Consider the following 19,415-nt stretch of genomic DNA (forward strand, 5'->3'; position numbering starts at 1 on the left):
TGTTTTTTTAATGACCTTTCCCTTTCATCCTGTATGATGTCCTTAAATGTCATCCCTTTTGTTCTCCAGTCCTTAGTGTCTAGTGCATCAAATCTCTGCATGAGATGGTATCTAAATTCAGGTGGGATATGTTCAAGGTCATATTTGGCTCTTGTGGACTTGTTTTAATATTCTTAAAATAATTTAAAATAGCATACGAAAGGGAGAATAATATAATGCATCTTCACCATTTATGATCTAGCATTAACAACTATTAATGTTTCAGCTGTTTTCTTTTTTCTTCAATATTTGTTTGGGCATTTTGATCCAAATCACAAAGATAATGAAACAATTACCTTGGAAACAAAAACCACTCATGTACTTCTAGGACTTTTAGTCCCACTCCCAGAAATAATAGTTACAAACAAATTATTTGTGTAGTTCTTTCACATTTTTCAGACATATGTGGGACTTATTTGTAATATGTTCTTGTTGTTTAGTGCTGATGAATTGATTCTGACTCCTAAAGACTCAGTATAGGGTTTCTGAGGAGTGCCTGTGGATCTGAACTGCCAACCTTGCGGTCCAGTGCTTATCCTCCAGCTGCTTACTATTCCATGGATAACTCTGAATTTATTGAACTCATCCAGTTATTGCAAACCCAGGGTTTTCTCATCCTTTTGCTGTTATAAGTAACACTACAATAAAACCCTCATATGCCTGCTTTAACACACATGCACAAGTATGTCAGGCATTGTTGTTGTTAAGTGTCTTTGAGTTGGTTCCGACATACAGTAAGGTTTCTGAAGCTTTTAAATCTTTGTGGGAGCAGAAACGGCCTCAGTCTTTCTCCCATGGCCTAGAACCGCAGACCTTGTGGATTACAGTTCAGTGCTTATTGTATGGAGCCACTGTGCTCTCCACATCATGAATAAGAAGCTTAATTTCTCCTGAAACTAACGTATAGATTCAGTTCATTTCCAAGAAAATCCCACTGGTTTTGTTTTTTTTTCAATCAAACTTGACATGTTGATTCCTTTTCTTAGTAAGGCAAACAGCCAAAAATAAAATAAGCCAAAAGGTATTGGAATCTGTTTGACAGATATTCAGATTTATGATAGAGTCACAGCAATTCTGTACTAAACATGACCATGTGGCACTGGTGCAAAAGGAGATACACAGACCAAGAGAGACCAGAAACAGAGACAAACCTAAGAAGGGACTGGAAAAGCTACTACCTTTTAACTCCATTTTTAAAACTTTTTAGGGCCTTCTAGTATATGAAACGTAAATATATGGCACTACAAGTCAATGGAATAAAAGATTCAACAAATAGTGCTGGAACAATGAGTTATCCATATTGTAAGGAAAATAAACCAAAACTGGATCCTTCTCATATATAACAATGTAATTAAGGGGAGAATCCAAGTGGCTACAGACAAAACTTTAAAATGTTATAATGCAAAATTGGCAGGCTATTTCTGAGATGAGCACAGGGGAGGAGTTTGTAAAAACAACACCAGGAAAAGAATCATACACTCAATTGCATCAAAATTTAGACATTGGACAACACAAAGAGAGGGAAAAACCACCACAAACTAAGAGGAACTGTCTACAAATAAAGTTCAAAATGGACCTGTGGTCAGAATATACAGAGATGTGACACATTAAGCATTTTATGTATTATTAAAATAAATCTGTAAAGAAATAATCATAGCTATTTTTATAAACTTTTAAATGTTCAAAATGTACTTTGTTATACATAGCTATGGGTCAGCACCCACTCGATGGCACTTAACAACATACATGGCATACATCAATAATGCAACCTAATGTGTCTTATGTAGTACTCGTGTGGTGCCGTGGACTGCAAGGTTGGTTTGAACTGCAAGGCCAGTGGTTCAATCTCACCAGCCAATCCTCAGAAACCCTGTACAGGGTTGTCGCTGTGAGTCAGAACTGACTCGATGGCACTTAACAAAAAAAAATGTCTTATGGTCTTTTATAGCTTTTCCATGCTAAAAGCCCATTACTATGCACTTGACTCTTGCATATGAAGACTGGAGGACAAAAAGTTCATATTTGCAGTATGCCTAAAACCAACATGATTAGCAAATAAATAGTTTTTTCTAACTTGAAAAAATTTAGATTATATTTATTTGCTATTGTAGGGAAGACTGCTGAAGAACTGATGCATTTGATATAAGGTGTTGAAGAATATAGAAAAGTACCACGGACTGCTAGGGGAACAAAGAAATCTGTCTTAGAAGAATACAGTCTGACCACTGTTTAGAAGACAGGGGAGACTTGTCTCTTGTACTTTGGACATTTTGTCAGGAAAGGCAAGTCCCTAGAGAAGGACATCATGATTGTTAAAGTACAGGGGTCCAAGGGACGTGGGAGGGGGGGCGGGCGGGAGAGAAGAGACCTCCAACAAGATGACTGACACAGTGGCAGAAACAATGGGCTCAAATGTAACAACACTGGTGTGATGGCAGGGCAGTGTTTCATTCTGTTGTGCACAGGGTCACTGTGTGTTGGAACCAATTTGATGGCATCTACCAACAACATGGCTGTGTTTGAGAGTTGCTGGAGAAGTTCCCAGATAATCAGGAAAGTTTGATTTCTCCCCACCCCCAAAATAGTCATACTTAAAAGATACAAAGTTGTTGCTGTTACGTGCCATTGAGTCGGGTCCGATCCACAGCGATACAGGAGAGGCTTTAATTTTCATCCTTAGGTAATGATTCTCAAATCTTATTTCTAATCCTTAACTCTGTCAGCCTCAGAACAAGAAATAATATTTGAAGAGACACTGGTTGAGAAATTTTAAATCTTTCAGAAACATCTAACTCCAGACTCAATATGCTCTATAATAAACAGCATTATATATCAAGGCACAGAATAATAAAACACCTGAAAACCAATTAGAAATGATGGAAGTAGAAGACAATGGGTATATCTTCTAAGGTGTTGAAAGCGAATTAAAAAAAACACAATATACTCAGGAGTCCTGGTGTGGCACTGTAGGATAACCACTGGACCAAAAGGTCAGTGGTTCAAACTGGCCAGCCACTCCTAGGAAACCTTATATAGAGTCGCTATGAATGGAAATGGACTCAATAGCATTTAACAACAACAATAGAATCTATGTATGATTCAGGAAACAGAAAAAAACATTAATTTAAGGTAGATTATAAGCAGTCAAACATGTAAATGCCAAGAAAACCATTAAGAACATTATATTAACTGTACTACTTATAAGCTAACAGAGGGAGGCAGTTGAGTAGTTAAGTAAAGTAATATAAGCCAAATGAAGGGGAAAAGGAAGAAAACAAAACACAATATACTGCTTAAAAAAACCATCATAAATTAAAGTTGAAAGTAAAAGGACAGAAAACATACTGTGCAAATGCTATGCTAATAGAAGGTCAAACAGACGTCTGGTCAGGAAACAAAACTATAAAGAAGAATATTTCATAAGGGAAAAGGGTCAATTCAACCAAAAAATGCAGTAACCCTAAAATTACATGCAAGTTACATATAACACAGCCTCAAAATATACACGGCAAACTGATGAAGCTAAAAGGAGAAAACTCAATCATATTGAGATTTTTTAAAATACAGCTTACTCAACTACCAACAAGCAGATTAAAAAGAATTCCATCAAGAATATAGAAAATTTTAATACAATTTTTTTCTAAAACAAAGATGACAATCTATAGAAACAGCACTGCATTTCAGGACTAAAAATATACATTCTTTTCAAGTGCACATAAAACACCAATCACACAATAACACACAAACCATCTATCAAGAATGATAAATTAGTTTAAAACATTTTCTAAATTACTTTGACTTGCCTGTGATTTTGTGGACAGACACCGAGTATGATTTAAGTTCACAGAATAAACGTTATAAATGCTTATTTAACAATACACCACCACCATTTTTATCACGACTAAGAAAATTAGGGTAAAAAATGATCTTCTGAGAGATACTGTAACATCTCTGTGCACAAAAAAGGTTTATGTCCTGTAATCAAGGTTTCACACTTACATTAACTTGGATATACCAGCAAGCAGTATACTTCGTGTCAAACAGAAATGTTTTGTATTTCAACAGAAATAAAAACGTGATTTAGGAGTACATTTTCAGTTTCTGAGGTATGCTATAGGAAACACCGTCATGAAATATATCAGCTACAAGTATGATTACTAAGAGTAGTTTTCATAATCTCCTATGGGAGATATGTCTTATAGAGTAATGCTAGGGAAATTTTTGGTTCCAAAGAGGCTGGAATGCTTTTTCTATGTGGATAAACAAGAATGCAAATAATACATTCCCCTTTTCACTTTTGCCACCAAAAGGTTTAAATATGTTGAAATATGTTTATCTTCTTACCTGATTGGCTTGGCTCTGCAAGTAGACTCTTCTGGCATTCAGATCTTCAAATGGAGAAGGTCTCATACTGGAGCTTCCATAAGGTTCACTGGTAACAACTGTGTCTTGCTGGAAAAGGTGATCTTTCACTAAAGAACTGGAAGTATCCTCTTCAGGTACCTACAGGGAATACCATCCCCACAGAACTCATCAGTTGTCAGAATAATAAACAACATATTTATACTCACCGTGTAGTGTTTGGTACATACTTATAGTAAGGGTAGGGGATCAAAAGGAAGAAGACAACAGTGAATTGTGAATTAGTGAATGAATAAATTAGTCTGGACTGATGAGTACTTGGATCAGATCCATGTACAAGGGACTTGCTACTGCTGTTGTTAAGTGCCAGTGAGTCAGTTCCTACCCACAGTGAACCTGTATAGCAATTCTGAGGAGTGGCTAATAAGTTTGAACCACTGAACGTGCATTTCAAACTAACCTTGTGGTCTAGTGCTTAACCTACAATTTAGGTGAGATTAAAAGATTCTCTTGGTGTGATGGCGTTATTTGCAAAATTAACCAATAAACATTAAATGACTAAGATACTTTAAATTCATAAATGTTGTTGTTGTTGTTAAGTACCGTGGAGTGGGTTCCGACTCATAGTGACCCTGCTGCACAGGGTTTCCGAGGCTGTAAATCTTTATGGGAGCAGAGCGCCTCATCTTTCTCCCGCGGAACAGCTGGTAGTTTTGAATTGCTGACCTTGAGGTTAGCAGCCCGATTCGTAACCACTATGCTATGAGAAACATTTAATGTTCTAGTCCTTGTTCTGGAATAAAGCAGGTTTGTGACATAGTGTCTTTGGCACTCATTTTCTCAGTTTCCAGATAAGTCTAGTATCTACTCTTTCTATGACACTGGATGACCCTAAGGATCTAGAGCAAGATTTTATGTGAAGTTGCTCTGAAAACAAAAAGTTGTTATTGTTATCAGGGAATAAAAAACTAAGCTTTTAAAAAGACATCTGAGAGTCTGTTATTTAAAATTAAGCTTGCCAAAACCAGGCAATTGATGTTTTTAGTTAATTTTAATAAAAGCTGTCACAAGGTATTATAACAACAGTGGTGTGGCACTATAGGTTGAAGCACTGGATCACAAGTTCGGCAGTTCAAACCCACCAGCCACTCCTCAAGAACTCTATACAGGGTTGCTATGAGTCAGAACAGACTTGATGGCACGTAACAACAACACAATAATCATTGGGAAGTTGAGTAAGTATTGGTATCCAGCAAATATCCTTCCAAGAATGTGAGTAAAACTGGCATAAAGAGTAAGAATATCTCCAAAACACAACAACAACAAAACAAAAAATATATCTGACTTTAAAAATAAAGAACTCAAATAATAAGAAATCATCAGGAAACTATATAATAAAACACTGTAAAAAAACAGACTTAGGGAAAGGACCCAGGTTAGAATTCTGTCTCATCCAATTAGGGTAAAATTTAGACAATTTTTCTGAACCACAATTTCATGGTTAATCAGGATATTTAGAGAACAAAAACAACCATAAAGCCATGAACAATAATAGGATTAATAGTAATAATATAGCTTTAATGGTAGCAGTTTTGAGCTTTGTTGTTATTAGGTGCCATCAAGTCGGTACCGACTCATAGTAGCCCTGTGTATGGTTTTTGAAGCAGCAAAAAGCTAATCTTTTTCCTGAGGAGTGGCTGGAAGGCTCTAACCACAAACCTTGAGGTTCGCAGTCCAATGTTTACCCAATGGAGCCACCACGCACCGCTATGTTTCATATAGTTGATTGCTTAAGTGACACATTACTCACATGTGGTACTGTTTATTTAATGAATCACTCTGTTATTTGGGTGAAAGGTGACCTCCCAGACAGGTTCACTTCCAAGTTCAAAGGATATCTTAGAAGCAACAGTCTTAGGGGTTCCCTAAGTCTGGCCTTTCTTAGGAACTTGAATTTTGTTCTGCACTTGTCTCCCATTCTATCAGAGACATTCTATCGTGTCCCTGGTCAGAACAGTTGGTAGTGGTAACTGACCACCATCGAGGTCTTCTGGTGTCTGCCTAGGACCTGATGAAAAGGCTACTAGTGCCAAGCACAAATTTCATTTTTGAGTCTTTGGTTTCCTTTATTCTCTTTAGTTCCAGACCAGTAGAGACCAGTAGTATATCACAGACAGCCATTCACAGCAGATGCTACTCACCAAACCCAGATGGAGAACATAATTTTTATGACCTGTGTTATGCTCATTAACTGAATTGTCCCACAAAACTATAGTTTCAAACTGTTGATCCTGTGGTTCACAGTTCAGTGCTCATAGTACGGAGCCACCAGGCTCCCTCCCTATAGCTTGTACATGGTTAACCTGGTTGTATATACTTCTCCCTTTATTTTAAATACCAAATAATATCTTTTAATGAAGTATATATGTATATATATATAATATATACACTCTATCAAAACATTCAAGTAATTCAAATAGTCAACAAACTAGTCACTTGTTTTTAGCTTAAATATTTTCCCATCTCCACCTGAAATAATAAACTGCAACATTCTACACCCTTGCCCCAACCCCCTTGAGATTTGTGCAGAATTTATGTCAGTAAATAATTATTTAAATAACTTAATTTTCTGAGCGCCTGTGAAAGCCATTTCTTTTCCAAATCAGCAGTGCAAGCCCTCATTATCTTTTTATTCCCCTTTCTTCATTAGGTTTCTGATTTTTCTCCTTGTTTTCAGCTGTTTCCTGTTATACATTATGGAAATTTGTTGGGTTTTCTACTTAAAACCCTTCTACGGTTTCCAGTGACCCCAGCTCTAGAGGTGGGTTGGTGGTAGTGGTAGAGGGACTGGGCACATAACGAATAGAAGAAAGAAAATCAGTATTTCCTGAGGTATCCTTTCAGTCTGTAGAACTAGATCCTCTATCCCTAGAACTGGAGCGTGGTGGCTCTATAAGATACACACTGGACTACTAACCATAAGGTCAGTGGTTCAAGCCCATCGGGGGAGAAATATGAGACTTTATGCTCCTGCAAAGATGTATAGCCTCAGAAACCCTATACGGAACTGACTCAAGGACACCAACAACAATAACAACACTCCCAGAATTATATAAGGTTCAGTTTTCTTTCATAGGAAAAGGAAATGAACAATATGTGAAAAGATGCTAACTTCATTCAACTAAAGACATCTTAAAAAAAATACCAATTTTTTGTTCATGTTAAAAAAGATGGCAAAGATAGATAATGACACTGAATAACTGATACGGTAAGTATGGAAACACAGGAACACTTTTGTAATGTTGGTGGGAGTGCAATTTGATAACGTCATTGAAAAGCAAATCAATACCTTTTGACCCAGCAATTCTACTGAGAGAAGGAATCATGCTAAGACTTATTTTAACACAACAAAGAAAACAACTTATGGGTCAATAAAAGTACTGGTTAAAAAATTATCAGTACAAATAGAATTTTATGCACTCATTAAGCTGGACCTAGAAACAAAATTTGTTTTTGTTTTATTCAAACACTGTTGTTAAATGCCATGAAGTCGGTTCTGACTCATTGAGACCCTGTATAAGTTTTCTAAGGAGTGGCTACTGAATTTGAACTGCCGACCTGTGTTTCAAACCGATGATGTGATCCAGTGCTTTATCCCACAGCGCATATGACTATATACATAATGACACAAAAAAATAAAAGAATTATTCTGCAACCACAGTATTAACAACCAAAAATGTATGCTGTTTACACAAGCAACTATACTTATATACATATAGGTAAGCACATATGGATATATGGATACACATGTGTAAGTGTTTCTGAGGCAAATGTACATACATGTTTGTGTATATTGTTGTTAAGGGCTGTCGAGTCATTTCCAACTCATAGCAACCCTGTCTAGGGTTTCTGAGGAGCAGCTGGTGAACTTGAATTGCCAACCTTGTGGTTACAAACCAACCTTGCAATCTAGCGCATTAACAGACAGTGCCACATGAGGACACCATGTTTGTGTATGCTGCATGTATAGTCACATAAAGAATAAAGCACATGGGTGTGCACCATTATGGATACTCCCTAGACAAAAAACTACTATCTGACAAAATTGGGGTACTTGGTTTGAGGGCTTAAGTCTTGGGACAATTTGGTCAATTAGTTCACAATGTTCTACATCCTAGGTTGGTTTATTCCTCCAAATCCCCCCAAATCTTAATAAAAAAGGGACTACGTGTTGTTGTTATTGTTAAGTGCTATCAAGTCAGTTCATGCTTGTAAGCAACCCTGTATGGGGAGTCCAAGGAGCAGCTGGTGAGTTTGAACCACCAACCTTGTGGTTCAAACCGACCTTGCAGCTGAGTGCTTATCCAGGCCTCCATAAGGGATCCATAAAGGATCTTAAAAGCTTGTGAGGGATGATCTAAAATACATCTGTTGGTCTGTATACATCTGTAGCATAAAAAGTTAGAGAAGAAAACCAGACTCAAATAAGAAATTAACCTTGAAACTAGACGAAGTAGATAGTACCTGGTTATAACTAATGGCAGATGTCTGACCAGGGACACAATAGATGGTTCAAATAGAATGGGGAAAATTGTATAAAAAGACTAAAATTCCTTATTTAAAAAAAGGCCACACTTAACGGACCATAGAGACTAGGGGAACCTCGAAGTTATTTCTTTGGGATACCTTTAAATTTGGAACTCTAACCACTCTTGCAGGCCAACTCTCAGCCAAAAGGCAGAATAGCTCTTAAAATAAACAGTATCACCTGTAAATACTGTGCTATTCTAAACAATCATCTACGTGGGACCTGTGACAGTCAATGTTTACCTTAGACCAAAGATAAGAAGGTAAAGGAGGACAACTGGAAGCATGATTAATGAAAACAGAACTAGAATGGATGGAATGACAAGACTGATACGCTGTGAAAAGGGAAACCAATGTCACTGAACTGTTTGCACTTGTTAAATGTTGTCCACTTGATTCTGACTCATAGAGACCATGTAAAGGGTTTGAAAGACCAACCCTTGTGGTTATCCCAAAGCAAGACACCAGGACTGTTAAATGCTGGCAAGTGAATTCTGACCCATAGCATCCCTTAATAGGATTATTGAGAGGCAGCTGGTGGGTTTGAACCACCAACCTTGTGGTTGGCAGTCAAGTACTTATCACAGAGCTCCACACCAGGGCTGTGTAGAAACAGTTAATTTAGAACCTAATTTGGAAGTAGGTTTCAAAATCAAAATAATGTATTAAAAAAAAAAAAAAGTAAAGAAGGCCAGTACAAGATTGGGAAGGTGTGGTTCCAGACCCACAGAAAGAAAAGAACATCTTTTCCTCCCTGCTTATCCAAGAGTAACAGACTGCATTTAGGTACTGCAGGAAGTACGTAAAATAGTGAAGCATAAATATGGAGATTCGTTTTTAGGAAAAACTGAGGAGCACTTCACTCTTGGAAGGAGTAGTGATTCTACTTTCCAATGGGCTAAAACTTGGATATTTCAAATTCATATTAACCTAAAAAACTTTATTCATATAAAAATATATAAATGGAAGCTCTCTTTTACCAGTGTCTCAATTTTTCTATAAACCTAAAACTGTTATAAAAGATTTCATTAAGTATAAAAAAGATACACACTCTTAAAATAACAAAATATGCATGCGTGTAGTGTACTTATTATTAAGAAAAAGAATATAACCAAAATACAGCTAATAACTCCGGTGCACGTCATGTCTCCATTGTTACAGAACCCACCTTTACCTCCTGGACCCCCAGTAGGTACTTACTACCATACATTTATAGTAGCCTTTTCATTTTCTTTTTCTTGTTTAAGATTTGCTACAGAAGTGTTTGCCCTAACCAGATGTTGTCAATTCCAACTTAAGGGGATCCCATGTATGTGAGATAGAACTGCACTCCAGTTGGGTTTTCAGTGACTGATTTTTTTTAAGTAAATTGCTAGACTATTTTTCTGAGATCCCTCTGGGTGGATATGAACCTCCAACCTTTTAGTAAGCAGCAGAGTGCTTAGCCATTTCTACCAATAAGGTTTCTGTTAGGGGAGAGCAGTGACGTTATAGGGTAAGTACTAGATTGTAAACCACAGGTTGGCATTGGGAGCCCACCTGCTGCTCCGTGAAAAAGATGGGGTACTCTGCTCCTACAAAGATTTACAGCCTCTGACACCCTATATTGGGTCCCTATGAGCAGAAACTGACTTGACAGCATTTAATGGCAACAACAGGGATTCTATTATCCCTAACAATAGTATTTAGTTTTAAAAGGATTTCTACTTCATTTGAAAGATCCATTGTCTGAGATTTGTTTTTTTGTTAGTGAAACTCATGTTAATGTATAAAGAACACATTCATTTTGTGTAGAAATGATAGCTAACATCCATTGAGTATTTTCTATTTATCAGACATTGTTCCAAGTATGTTGCCAGTGTTAACTACTTTAATTCCCACAATGACCCTTAATGGTACATAGCCCCTATTACTATTTTGCCACACATCTTTCTATACTTCCGAATGAATAAGCAAATATATGCAGATCTATCTATCTGTCTGTCTGTCTGTATATACTCTGGTAGCATAGTGGTTACAAGTCGGGCTGTTAATTTCAAGGTCAGCAGTTAAAGATTTACAGGATTGCTGTGAACTGACTCAACAGCACAGAACCACCACCACCACCATATAACACACACACCTCTCTCTTTGTGTATGTGTGTGTGTGTATATATATATATAGAGAGAGAGAGAGAGAGAAAGAGAGAGATAGAGAGAGAGAGAGAGAGAAAGAGAAAGAGAGAGAGAAAGAGAAAGAGAAAGAGAAAGAGAGAGTTTTCTTCACTTCATTACTGCCATGCACCTTTCTCAAAGGTAATATATAAGGACCTAATGTTTTAAATGTCTGCAAACAAACCTCTAATACTTTATTTATGAGCATATGGATGGTTCTTAACTTTGTGCTATATACACTGTAACACAGCTCCTTATGGAGATATACCCGTGCATTTGTGATTTAAAAAATAATAACCCAAACATTCTTAATTTGGATACAACTGAGTAAAGTGTTCAGGGCTTAACCAAATATGGATATTATTTACTGGATTACATAACTCCTGAAAAGCAGCAATTACTATGGAAACATGATTGTAACCTAAAGTCAGGTGATGGAAAATGCCAGAAACATTCCACAGGAGGAGGAGGTTTTATGCATCAGATACACAAAGATTACACATACATCTGCATGATCTCTAGCTTTCAAAATTGTCTAAAGCAGTTATATACCACCACCCACATTCAGTGCTTTTAGTATTGTGCAGGAATAGGTTGATTTGTGTTATCTATAAAATAGACCACTTCAAAATTTAATGTGCAACGGAAATCTGTTTTATCTCTGTGACTGGTGTAACAAATCATTCTCCTAAGGTTGCTAAGAGATTGTTTAACTTTTTCTTTTTCCAAATGATTATAACATTTATAGTTTGCAGAAGCATAAGGATCCTGGATAAAGCAATAAAACAATGCCACCAGAACATAAGGCCAGATAGAAGTTGTACAGAAAATGAAAGCAGGCTCTTCTCTCTTTCCTTTGCCTCTTTCTAGCATTAATTCTGAGACTGAAAATTTAATGTTGTTCTGAAATGTTTTTATATGCATGTTTTCTGATACAAAAGCAATTATGAAAGAATATGATACAGTCTACATACATATTGCTGAAGAGCTTCATTCTGGTACATGTATCATCACCATTCACAGGTTTGAAAATGTTTCAACAAGAGAAATTACTGATAATTTTAAAAGTTTTGTTTAATGAAGACATCTTACATTTTATCACTGCCTTGTTAAAAAATGTCAGAACCATCATTCTTTTGCTATTTAAATGATACATTAATATTAAGCAAACTTTTCACAGTAAAAGAGAAGTAACTTTTACACACAATTCTTCAAGTTAAACAAAATCACTATTAACATTTTGATTTAGTGTTTCCAGTTGCAATTCACCCTTAGACTTGGTCACAATTACTTCTTATTCTGTATATTACATTTCTTTCCTTACTTTTGACTGGCTTAAGGTCAAGAATAAACTAGTCTTTGTGTTGTTCAGTGTCATAGAGTGAGTTCCAACTCATAGTTAGCCTAGATAGGGTTTCCAAGAGTTTTTAAAATTTGCATTTGCTATATGAGCTTTCCTGGAGTCCTGGTGTGATGCTGTGGATTAATGTGCTGGACTGAAAGGCCAGTTTTAACTACAAGGTCAGTGGTTTAAGTTCACCAGCCACTCCTTGGAAACCCTATACATGGTCGCTATGGGTTGGAATCAGCTTGAAGGCACTCAATAACAACATATGAGCTTTCCACCACTGCCTGTCAGCTTGTCTTATTGTCATGGATTCTGTGTTGCTGTGATGCTAGAAACTACCCATCAGCATTTTAAATATGGGTAGAGGGCAGGTTTCAGCATACTTTTCATATTAAAATAGACTAGGAAGAGAAGAAGAGGCTGACCACTTCTGAAAAGTTAGCTACTGAAAACTATGTGAATAGCAATGGGACACTGTCTGCTGTAGTTGCTGGAAGATGAGCATCTTATGTAGGAAGACACTCAAAATACTACTGTGGAAGAGCTGCCTCCCCAAAGAACTGACCTTAATGATTGTGGATGGAGCAGAGATTTCGAAACATTCATTTGCTGTTGGGGCACAACTTAAAATGAGAAGACACAGCTGCAACAGCTACTAAAAATTAGAATGTGTTATGTACAAAGTACGAATTAAGGAAAATTAGAAGTCATCATCAAAAATAAAATGAAATGCAGTAAGGTTGATACCCTACACATTAGTGAACTGAAATGGACTGGTATAGGATGTTCTGAATTGGACAATCCTATGGTTCACTATGTCCGCAATGACAAACAGAAGAAAAATGGTGTCAGATTTATCATCAAAAAGAACATTTAAAGATCAATCTTGAAGTAAAATGCTATTGGTAACAGGGTAACATCCATATGTTTACAAGAGGTTGCAGTTGTGGATGGGCTCTATATGACATGATTGCTGTCCCTGCCTGGTAGGACAGCACCATTATTCAAATTCACGCACCAACCACTAGAGCTGGTGATGATGAAACTGAAGCATTCTACCAATTTCTCAATCTGTAACTGATTAAACATGCAATCAGGATGCATTAATAATTACTTATGATTATAATACAAAGAATGAAACAAAGAGGAATTAGTTAGAATATATATGGGCTTGGTTATTACAGAAATATGCTGGAGATGCATGATAGAATTTTTCAAGACCAACCACACATTCATTGCAAATATCTTTTTTAAAGCAACATAAAAGGATCTCACCAGGTGGGATACATAGGAATAAAACTGATTGCATTTGTGGGAAGAGACAATGGAAAAGCTCAATAACATCAGCCAAAGCAAGGCATCCCACAAATGCAGGAGTCAACGGTGGACCACAGTATCAATTACTCATATGCAAGTACATGAAGAAAATCAAACAACTCCATGAGAACCAAAAGATGATCTTAAATGTTTCCACCTGAGCTTAAGAGACCATCTCAAGAATAGATGTGATGCATTAAACACTCATGATTTATGACTAGAGGAATGTGACATGACATCAAGAAACCATACATTACCACCCGGAACCCAGTGGACAGACAGAAGAATCCGGAATAGAACAAAATTACAACAATGAATTCAGAAGACCTGGGAGGTTAGTCAAAGAGCAAAATAATGACAATGTTAAAGAAGAGAAAAATATAGGAACAAAGATCCAAGTGGTGAGGTCAGGTAGACTGTAGGATAAAACAGACTGTTTTGAATGGAGAAAAAGATAGTAAATCATAGGGTAATCTAAAAGAAAATACTTCAGGGCACACCAAGAAAATGAAGATCCAAGAAGAACATGGAAACATTAAAACTAAAAAGAAACTGACAAGAAAGAACACAAAAAACATGAACTCAGCAGAGGAAGGCATGCAGAACAAAGGAACCAGCAGTACCATACACAAAAAAACTAACATAATGACAGCAATTAATTCATACCTATCGATAATTACACTGAATGTCAATGGATTAGATGTACCAGTTAAGAGACAGAGTGGCAGAATGGCTAAGAAAACTATACCCTTCAATATGCTGTATGCAAGAGACACGTCCTACACAGAAAGACAAAAACAGATTAAAAGTTAAAGGATGTAAAAAAATATATCAAGCTAATTGCAATTAAAAAACAAGCAGGAGTAGTAATACTAATCTCTGATAAAATAAACTTTAAGGCAAAAACCAGCATAAGAGATAAAGGACACTATATCTCAGGATTCCTGGTGTGGTGCTGTGGGTTAATGCGCCGGACTGTCAAGCCGTTTGAACTGCTAGGTTGGTGGTTCAAGCTCACCAGCTGCTCCTCAGAAACCCTATACAGCATCGCTACGGGTTGGAATTGATTCAAAGGCATTTAACAACAACAACAATCTCATGATTAAAGGGTCAACTGAACAAGATGACATAACCATATAAATATCTATGCTCCAAATGAAAGAGCAGCAAGATATACAGAGCAAACCCTACAAGAACTGAAGAAAGAAATTAACAAATTCACAGTTATAGTGGGAGATTTAATACACCACTTTCAAAAATGGACAGAACAATCAGAAAGAAACTGGATAAAGATACAGAGGAACTAAGCAACACAATCAACTAAATTGACCTCACAGATACAAACAGAGCATTCAACCTAACAACAGCACAATACCCATTCTTTTTCAGCACACATGGAACATTCTCCAGAACAGACCATGTGTTAGGCCACAAAACAAGCCTCCATAAATTTACAAGTATCAAAATACTACAAAGCATCTTCTCAGACCACAATGCTAAAAAACGAGAAATCATCAGGAATAAAACTGATTGATTGCATTTGTGGGAAGACCAAGGAAATAAAGGCAAATGCATGGACACTGAATAACATCCTGCTTAAAAGCTACTGGGTAGTAGAACAAATAAAATGTGAACTCACAAAGTTCCTAGAGACAAATGATAATGAAAATATAACACCAAAATCTTTGGGACACAGTGAAAGCAGTGCTGAGAGGATAATTTATTGCAATAAATATACACAGCCCCAAAGAAAGAACCAAAATTAACACATTAACACAGCATATCCAAGAGTTAGAAACAAATCAACAAAGCGAGGCTACAATCACCAGAAGAAAAGAAATAATAAAGAATAGAGCAGAAATAAATGAGATAGAAAACAGAAAAACTACAGAAAATAATCAACAGTACAAGAAGCTGGTTCTTCGAAAGGATTAATAAAATTGACAAACCATAGGCAAACCTAACAAAAGAAAAGAGGGAAAAGACACAAATAACCCGCATAAGAAACCACATGGGTGATGTCACAACGGAACCAATGGAAATAGAAAGGATAGTAACAGAACACTATGAAGAGCTGCACTCCAACAAATTTGAAAACTTAGAAGACACAGATACTTTTTAGAAAAACACAACCTACCTAAACTTAACACAGAGTGAAGTAGAAAACTTGAACAGACCTATAACAAAAGAAAAATTAATAAAGTCATAAAAAAACTTCCAGGTCCAGATGGCTTTGAAGGTGAGTTTTATCATTCAGGGAAGAGCTGTCACCAATTCTACTCAAATTATTCTGGAATATAGAAGAGGATGGAAAACTTCCTAATACATTCTATGAAGCAAGCATAACCCTCATACCAAAACCAGGGAAGGACGTTACTAAGAAAGAAAATTATAGACCAATATCCCTCATGAACACAGATGCAAAAATTCTCAACAAAATCCTAGCCAACAGAATTCAGCAACACATCAAAAAGATAATACATCATGATCAAGTGGGATTCATATCAGGGATGCAAGGATGGTTTAGTATTAGAAAAACAATCAATGTAATTCACCATATAAATTCAAAAAAAGGAAAAGAACCTGATGATATCAACTAATTCAAAAAATGCAATTTTTTTTTTTAACAAAATCCAACATTCATTCCTGATAAAAACCCTCAACAAAGTATGAAGTGAAGGGAAATACTCAGCATTATTAAGAGCATATATATAAAACCAACAGCCACCATCACTCTCAATGGAGAGAAACGGAAAGCCTTCCTTTTGCAGACAGGAACCAGACATGGATGCCCTTTGTTACCATTCCTAGTCAATATTGTGTTGGAAGTCTTAGCCAGAGATATAAGGCAGGATAGGGAAATTAAAGGCGTTCAAATTGGCAAAGAGGAAGTAAAACTATTTGCAGATGGTATGATCCTATACATAGAGAACCCCAAAGACTAAGCAAAAAAACTACTGGAATTCATTGGAAGGCTCAGTAAAGTGGCAGCATACAAGATCAACATACAAAAATCAGGTTGATTCCTCCATACTAATAATGAAAGTGCTGAAAAGGAAATTAGGAAACCAATACAATTTACAATAGCCACCCAAAGGATGAAATATTTAGGAATAAATCTAAACAGAGAAACAAAGGACCTATACAAGGAAAACTACAAAACACTACAAGAAACCAAAAGAGACCTACAAAAATGGAAGAATATACCATGCTCCTAGATAGGAAGACAACATTGTGAAAATGTCAATACTTCCTAATGCAATCTACACATTTAATTCAATCCCAATCCAGATTCCAACAACATTCTTCACGGAGATGGAAAAAACAATCATAAACTTTATATGGAAATGAAAAGAGACCCAGGATAAGCAAGGCACTGCTCAAGAAGAAGAACAAAGCTGGAAGCCTCTCAACTCCGAATTTCAAACTTTACTACATGGCTACAGTAGTCAAAACAGCCTGGTACTGTTACAATGAAAGACACATAGAACACTGGAACAGAATTGAGAATCCAGAAATTAGTCAACATACAGCCAAGTGATATTTGACACATGGCCTAAGTATGTGGTATGGGGAAGACATAGTCTCTTCAACAGATGGTGCTGGCAGAACTGGAAATTGATATGCAAAATACTGAAACAAGACCTATACCTCACTCCATATACAAAAATCAACTCAGAATGGATTAAAGATTTAAATGTGAATTCCCATATTTACAAAGATCATCAATGAAAAAACAGGGACAAATTTGAGGGCCCTAATAACAGGGCATACACAGAAGACCAAACACTATGAAAATTGCACAAACAATTGAAAACAAAAGAAAATTGCACAAACAAAAGAAACGATTGGGACATACTAAAAATTACAAACTTATGTGTATCTTAAAGACTACCAAAGAGTAAAAAGGGAGCCCACAGAATGGGAAAAAATCTTTTGCAATGAAATATCAGACAAGGGACTATTTCCAAAATACACAGGAAACTACAACACCTCTACAAGAAAAAGACAAATAACGGAATTAAAAAGTGGGCATAGGACATCAACAGAAAATTTAGCAAGGAAGACATCTGGGCATTGTTGTTGTTGTTAAGTGCCATTGAGTCAGTTCCAACCCACAGCGACACTGTATAGCGTTTCCAAGGAGCAACTGGTGAGCTTGAACCATGCTGACTTTGTAGTTCAAGTGGCTTTGCATTCTGGCGTATTAACCACAGTGCCACACCAGGGCTCCATATTAGCCATTGTTGTTGTTATGTGCTGTGGAGTCAATTCCGACTCATAGTGACCCTGTACAGGGTTTCCGAGGCTGTAAATCTTTACGGGAGCAGAAAGGCTCATCTTTCTCCCATGGAACAGAAGGCAGTTTCGAACCGTTGACCTTGAGGTTCGCAGCCCGATTCGTAACCACTACACTACTGTAAATCAAAACAATGAGATATCATCTCACACCAGCAATAACAGCGAACTTCAAAAAATCAGAGGTCAATAAATGCTGGCGAGGATGTGGAGAGACTGGGACCCTCCTACATTGCTGGTGGGGCTGTAAAAGGGCTCAACCACTGTAAGGAGCTCTGGTAGTGTAGTGGTTAAGAATTGGGCTGCTAATCTCACGGTCAGCAGTTGAAAACTACCAGGCATGTAAGCTTGCTGGTAATCACGTTGGTCTACAGGTGAGAGGAAGTAGGGGAAAAGCAGCAATAAAGAGGTGGGCTGAGTCCAATCAAGTTACATAGACCCCATTGACCTGGAGTATGGTGATAGCTGGCTGGCCCGAAGTAGGGTGAGACCTGGGGACTCCTGAGCCCATGGACAAGGACATGGCCATGGAGGGCTAGAGCTAAGAGTGAAGCGGCCAGTTGACATGAAGTGAGGGGAAATGTACAAGGGCGCTCAAACTTACAGATAGTGCCCAGTGGACCTGGCTTCAATGGTTGCATGTTTAGAATCCAATTTAGAGGGAGGAAAAGAGAGGGGGAAAATTTTTTTTTAAAGTAAACAAGTGTAAAAATCTACAATCTGGTGAACTTGACCTATACTTATGGATACAGTAGCTTAAAATACCAACCAAGATGGAAAGAATCTTTATAGCAAGGATCATTCCCATCCCTCTGTACACATGGTTGATAGGGATGGGCAACTTTAAGACAATGGCTACCTAAAATGGGGGGTGGAGGGGTCTGTAAAGGCACAGAGTGACAGGCTTACAAGTTTTCATGAGGGAGTTTAGACTCAAAGAGTGTTTAGGGGAAGTCGAATCCCCACTGAGTGGTTTTCATCCTGTCTAGGCAGGTCTAGTGAAAGGAGACGGGGACAAGACTCTCATGATTCAACAGTGAGTAACTGTTATCATGACTAATTGCAATTGTCACAACAGTAAAGGTAGAAGTTAGTAGCAAAAAGGGGGGAGTGGTTGATCTTACAGTCTCTGAGACTATCAAGGGTCAAGAGCAGGAGCGGAGTGTGGGACCCAACCCAGAGAAATGCAATGCCAGAAATGGAGGCAGAGATGATGGCATGAAGAGATGGAGCAGCTGAGGACTCTAGACTCGTGGAGGGAGAGGGGATGTGTGCTAGTGGCTGGGGTGGGGCAGGTTTGCAGAGTTGT

General features: G+C 37.3%; 1 protein-coding gene across 1 annotated transcript in view; it reads right to left on the reverse strand.

Moving 5' to 3' along the window:
- The window catches only part of SPRED1 (sprouty-related, EVH1 domain containing 1), a 109,406-nt gene that overhangs the window by 4,894 nt on the left and 85,097 nt on the right, over positions 1 to 19,415 (reverse strand). Inside the window, exon 5 of the mRNA XM_006831788.1 lies at positions 4,384 to 4,542. Coding sequence (XP_006831851.1) covers positions 4,384 to 4,542 — 159 coding nt within the window. The remainder of the gene's footprint in view (positions 1 to 4,383; positions 4,543 to 19,415) is intronic.

Source organism: Chrysochloris asiatica, unplaced genomic scaffold (assembly GCF_000296735.1).
Source record: "Chrysochloris asiatica unplaced genomic scaffold, ChrAsi1.0 scaffold00004, whole genome shotgun sequence".
Classification (NCBI taxonomy): domain Eukaryota; kingdom Metazoa; phylum Chordata; class Mammalia; order Afrosoricida; family Chrysochloridae; genus Chrysochloris; species Chrysochloris asiatica.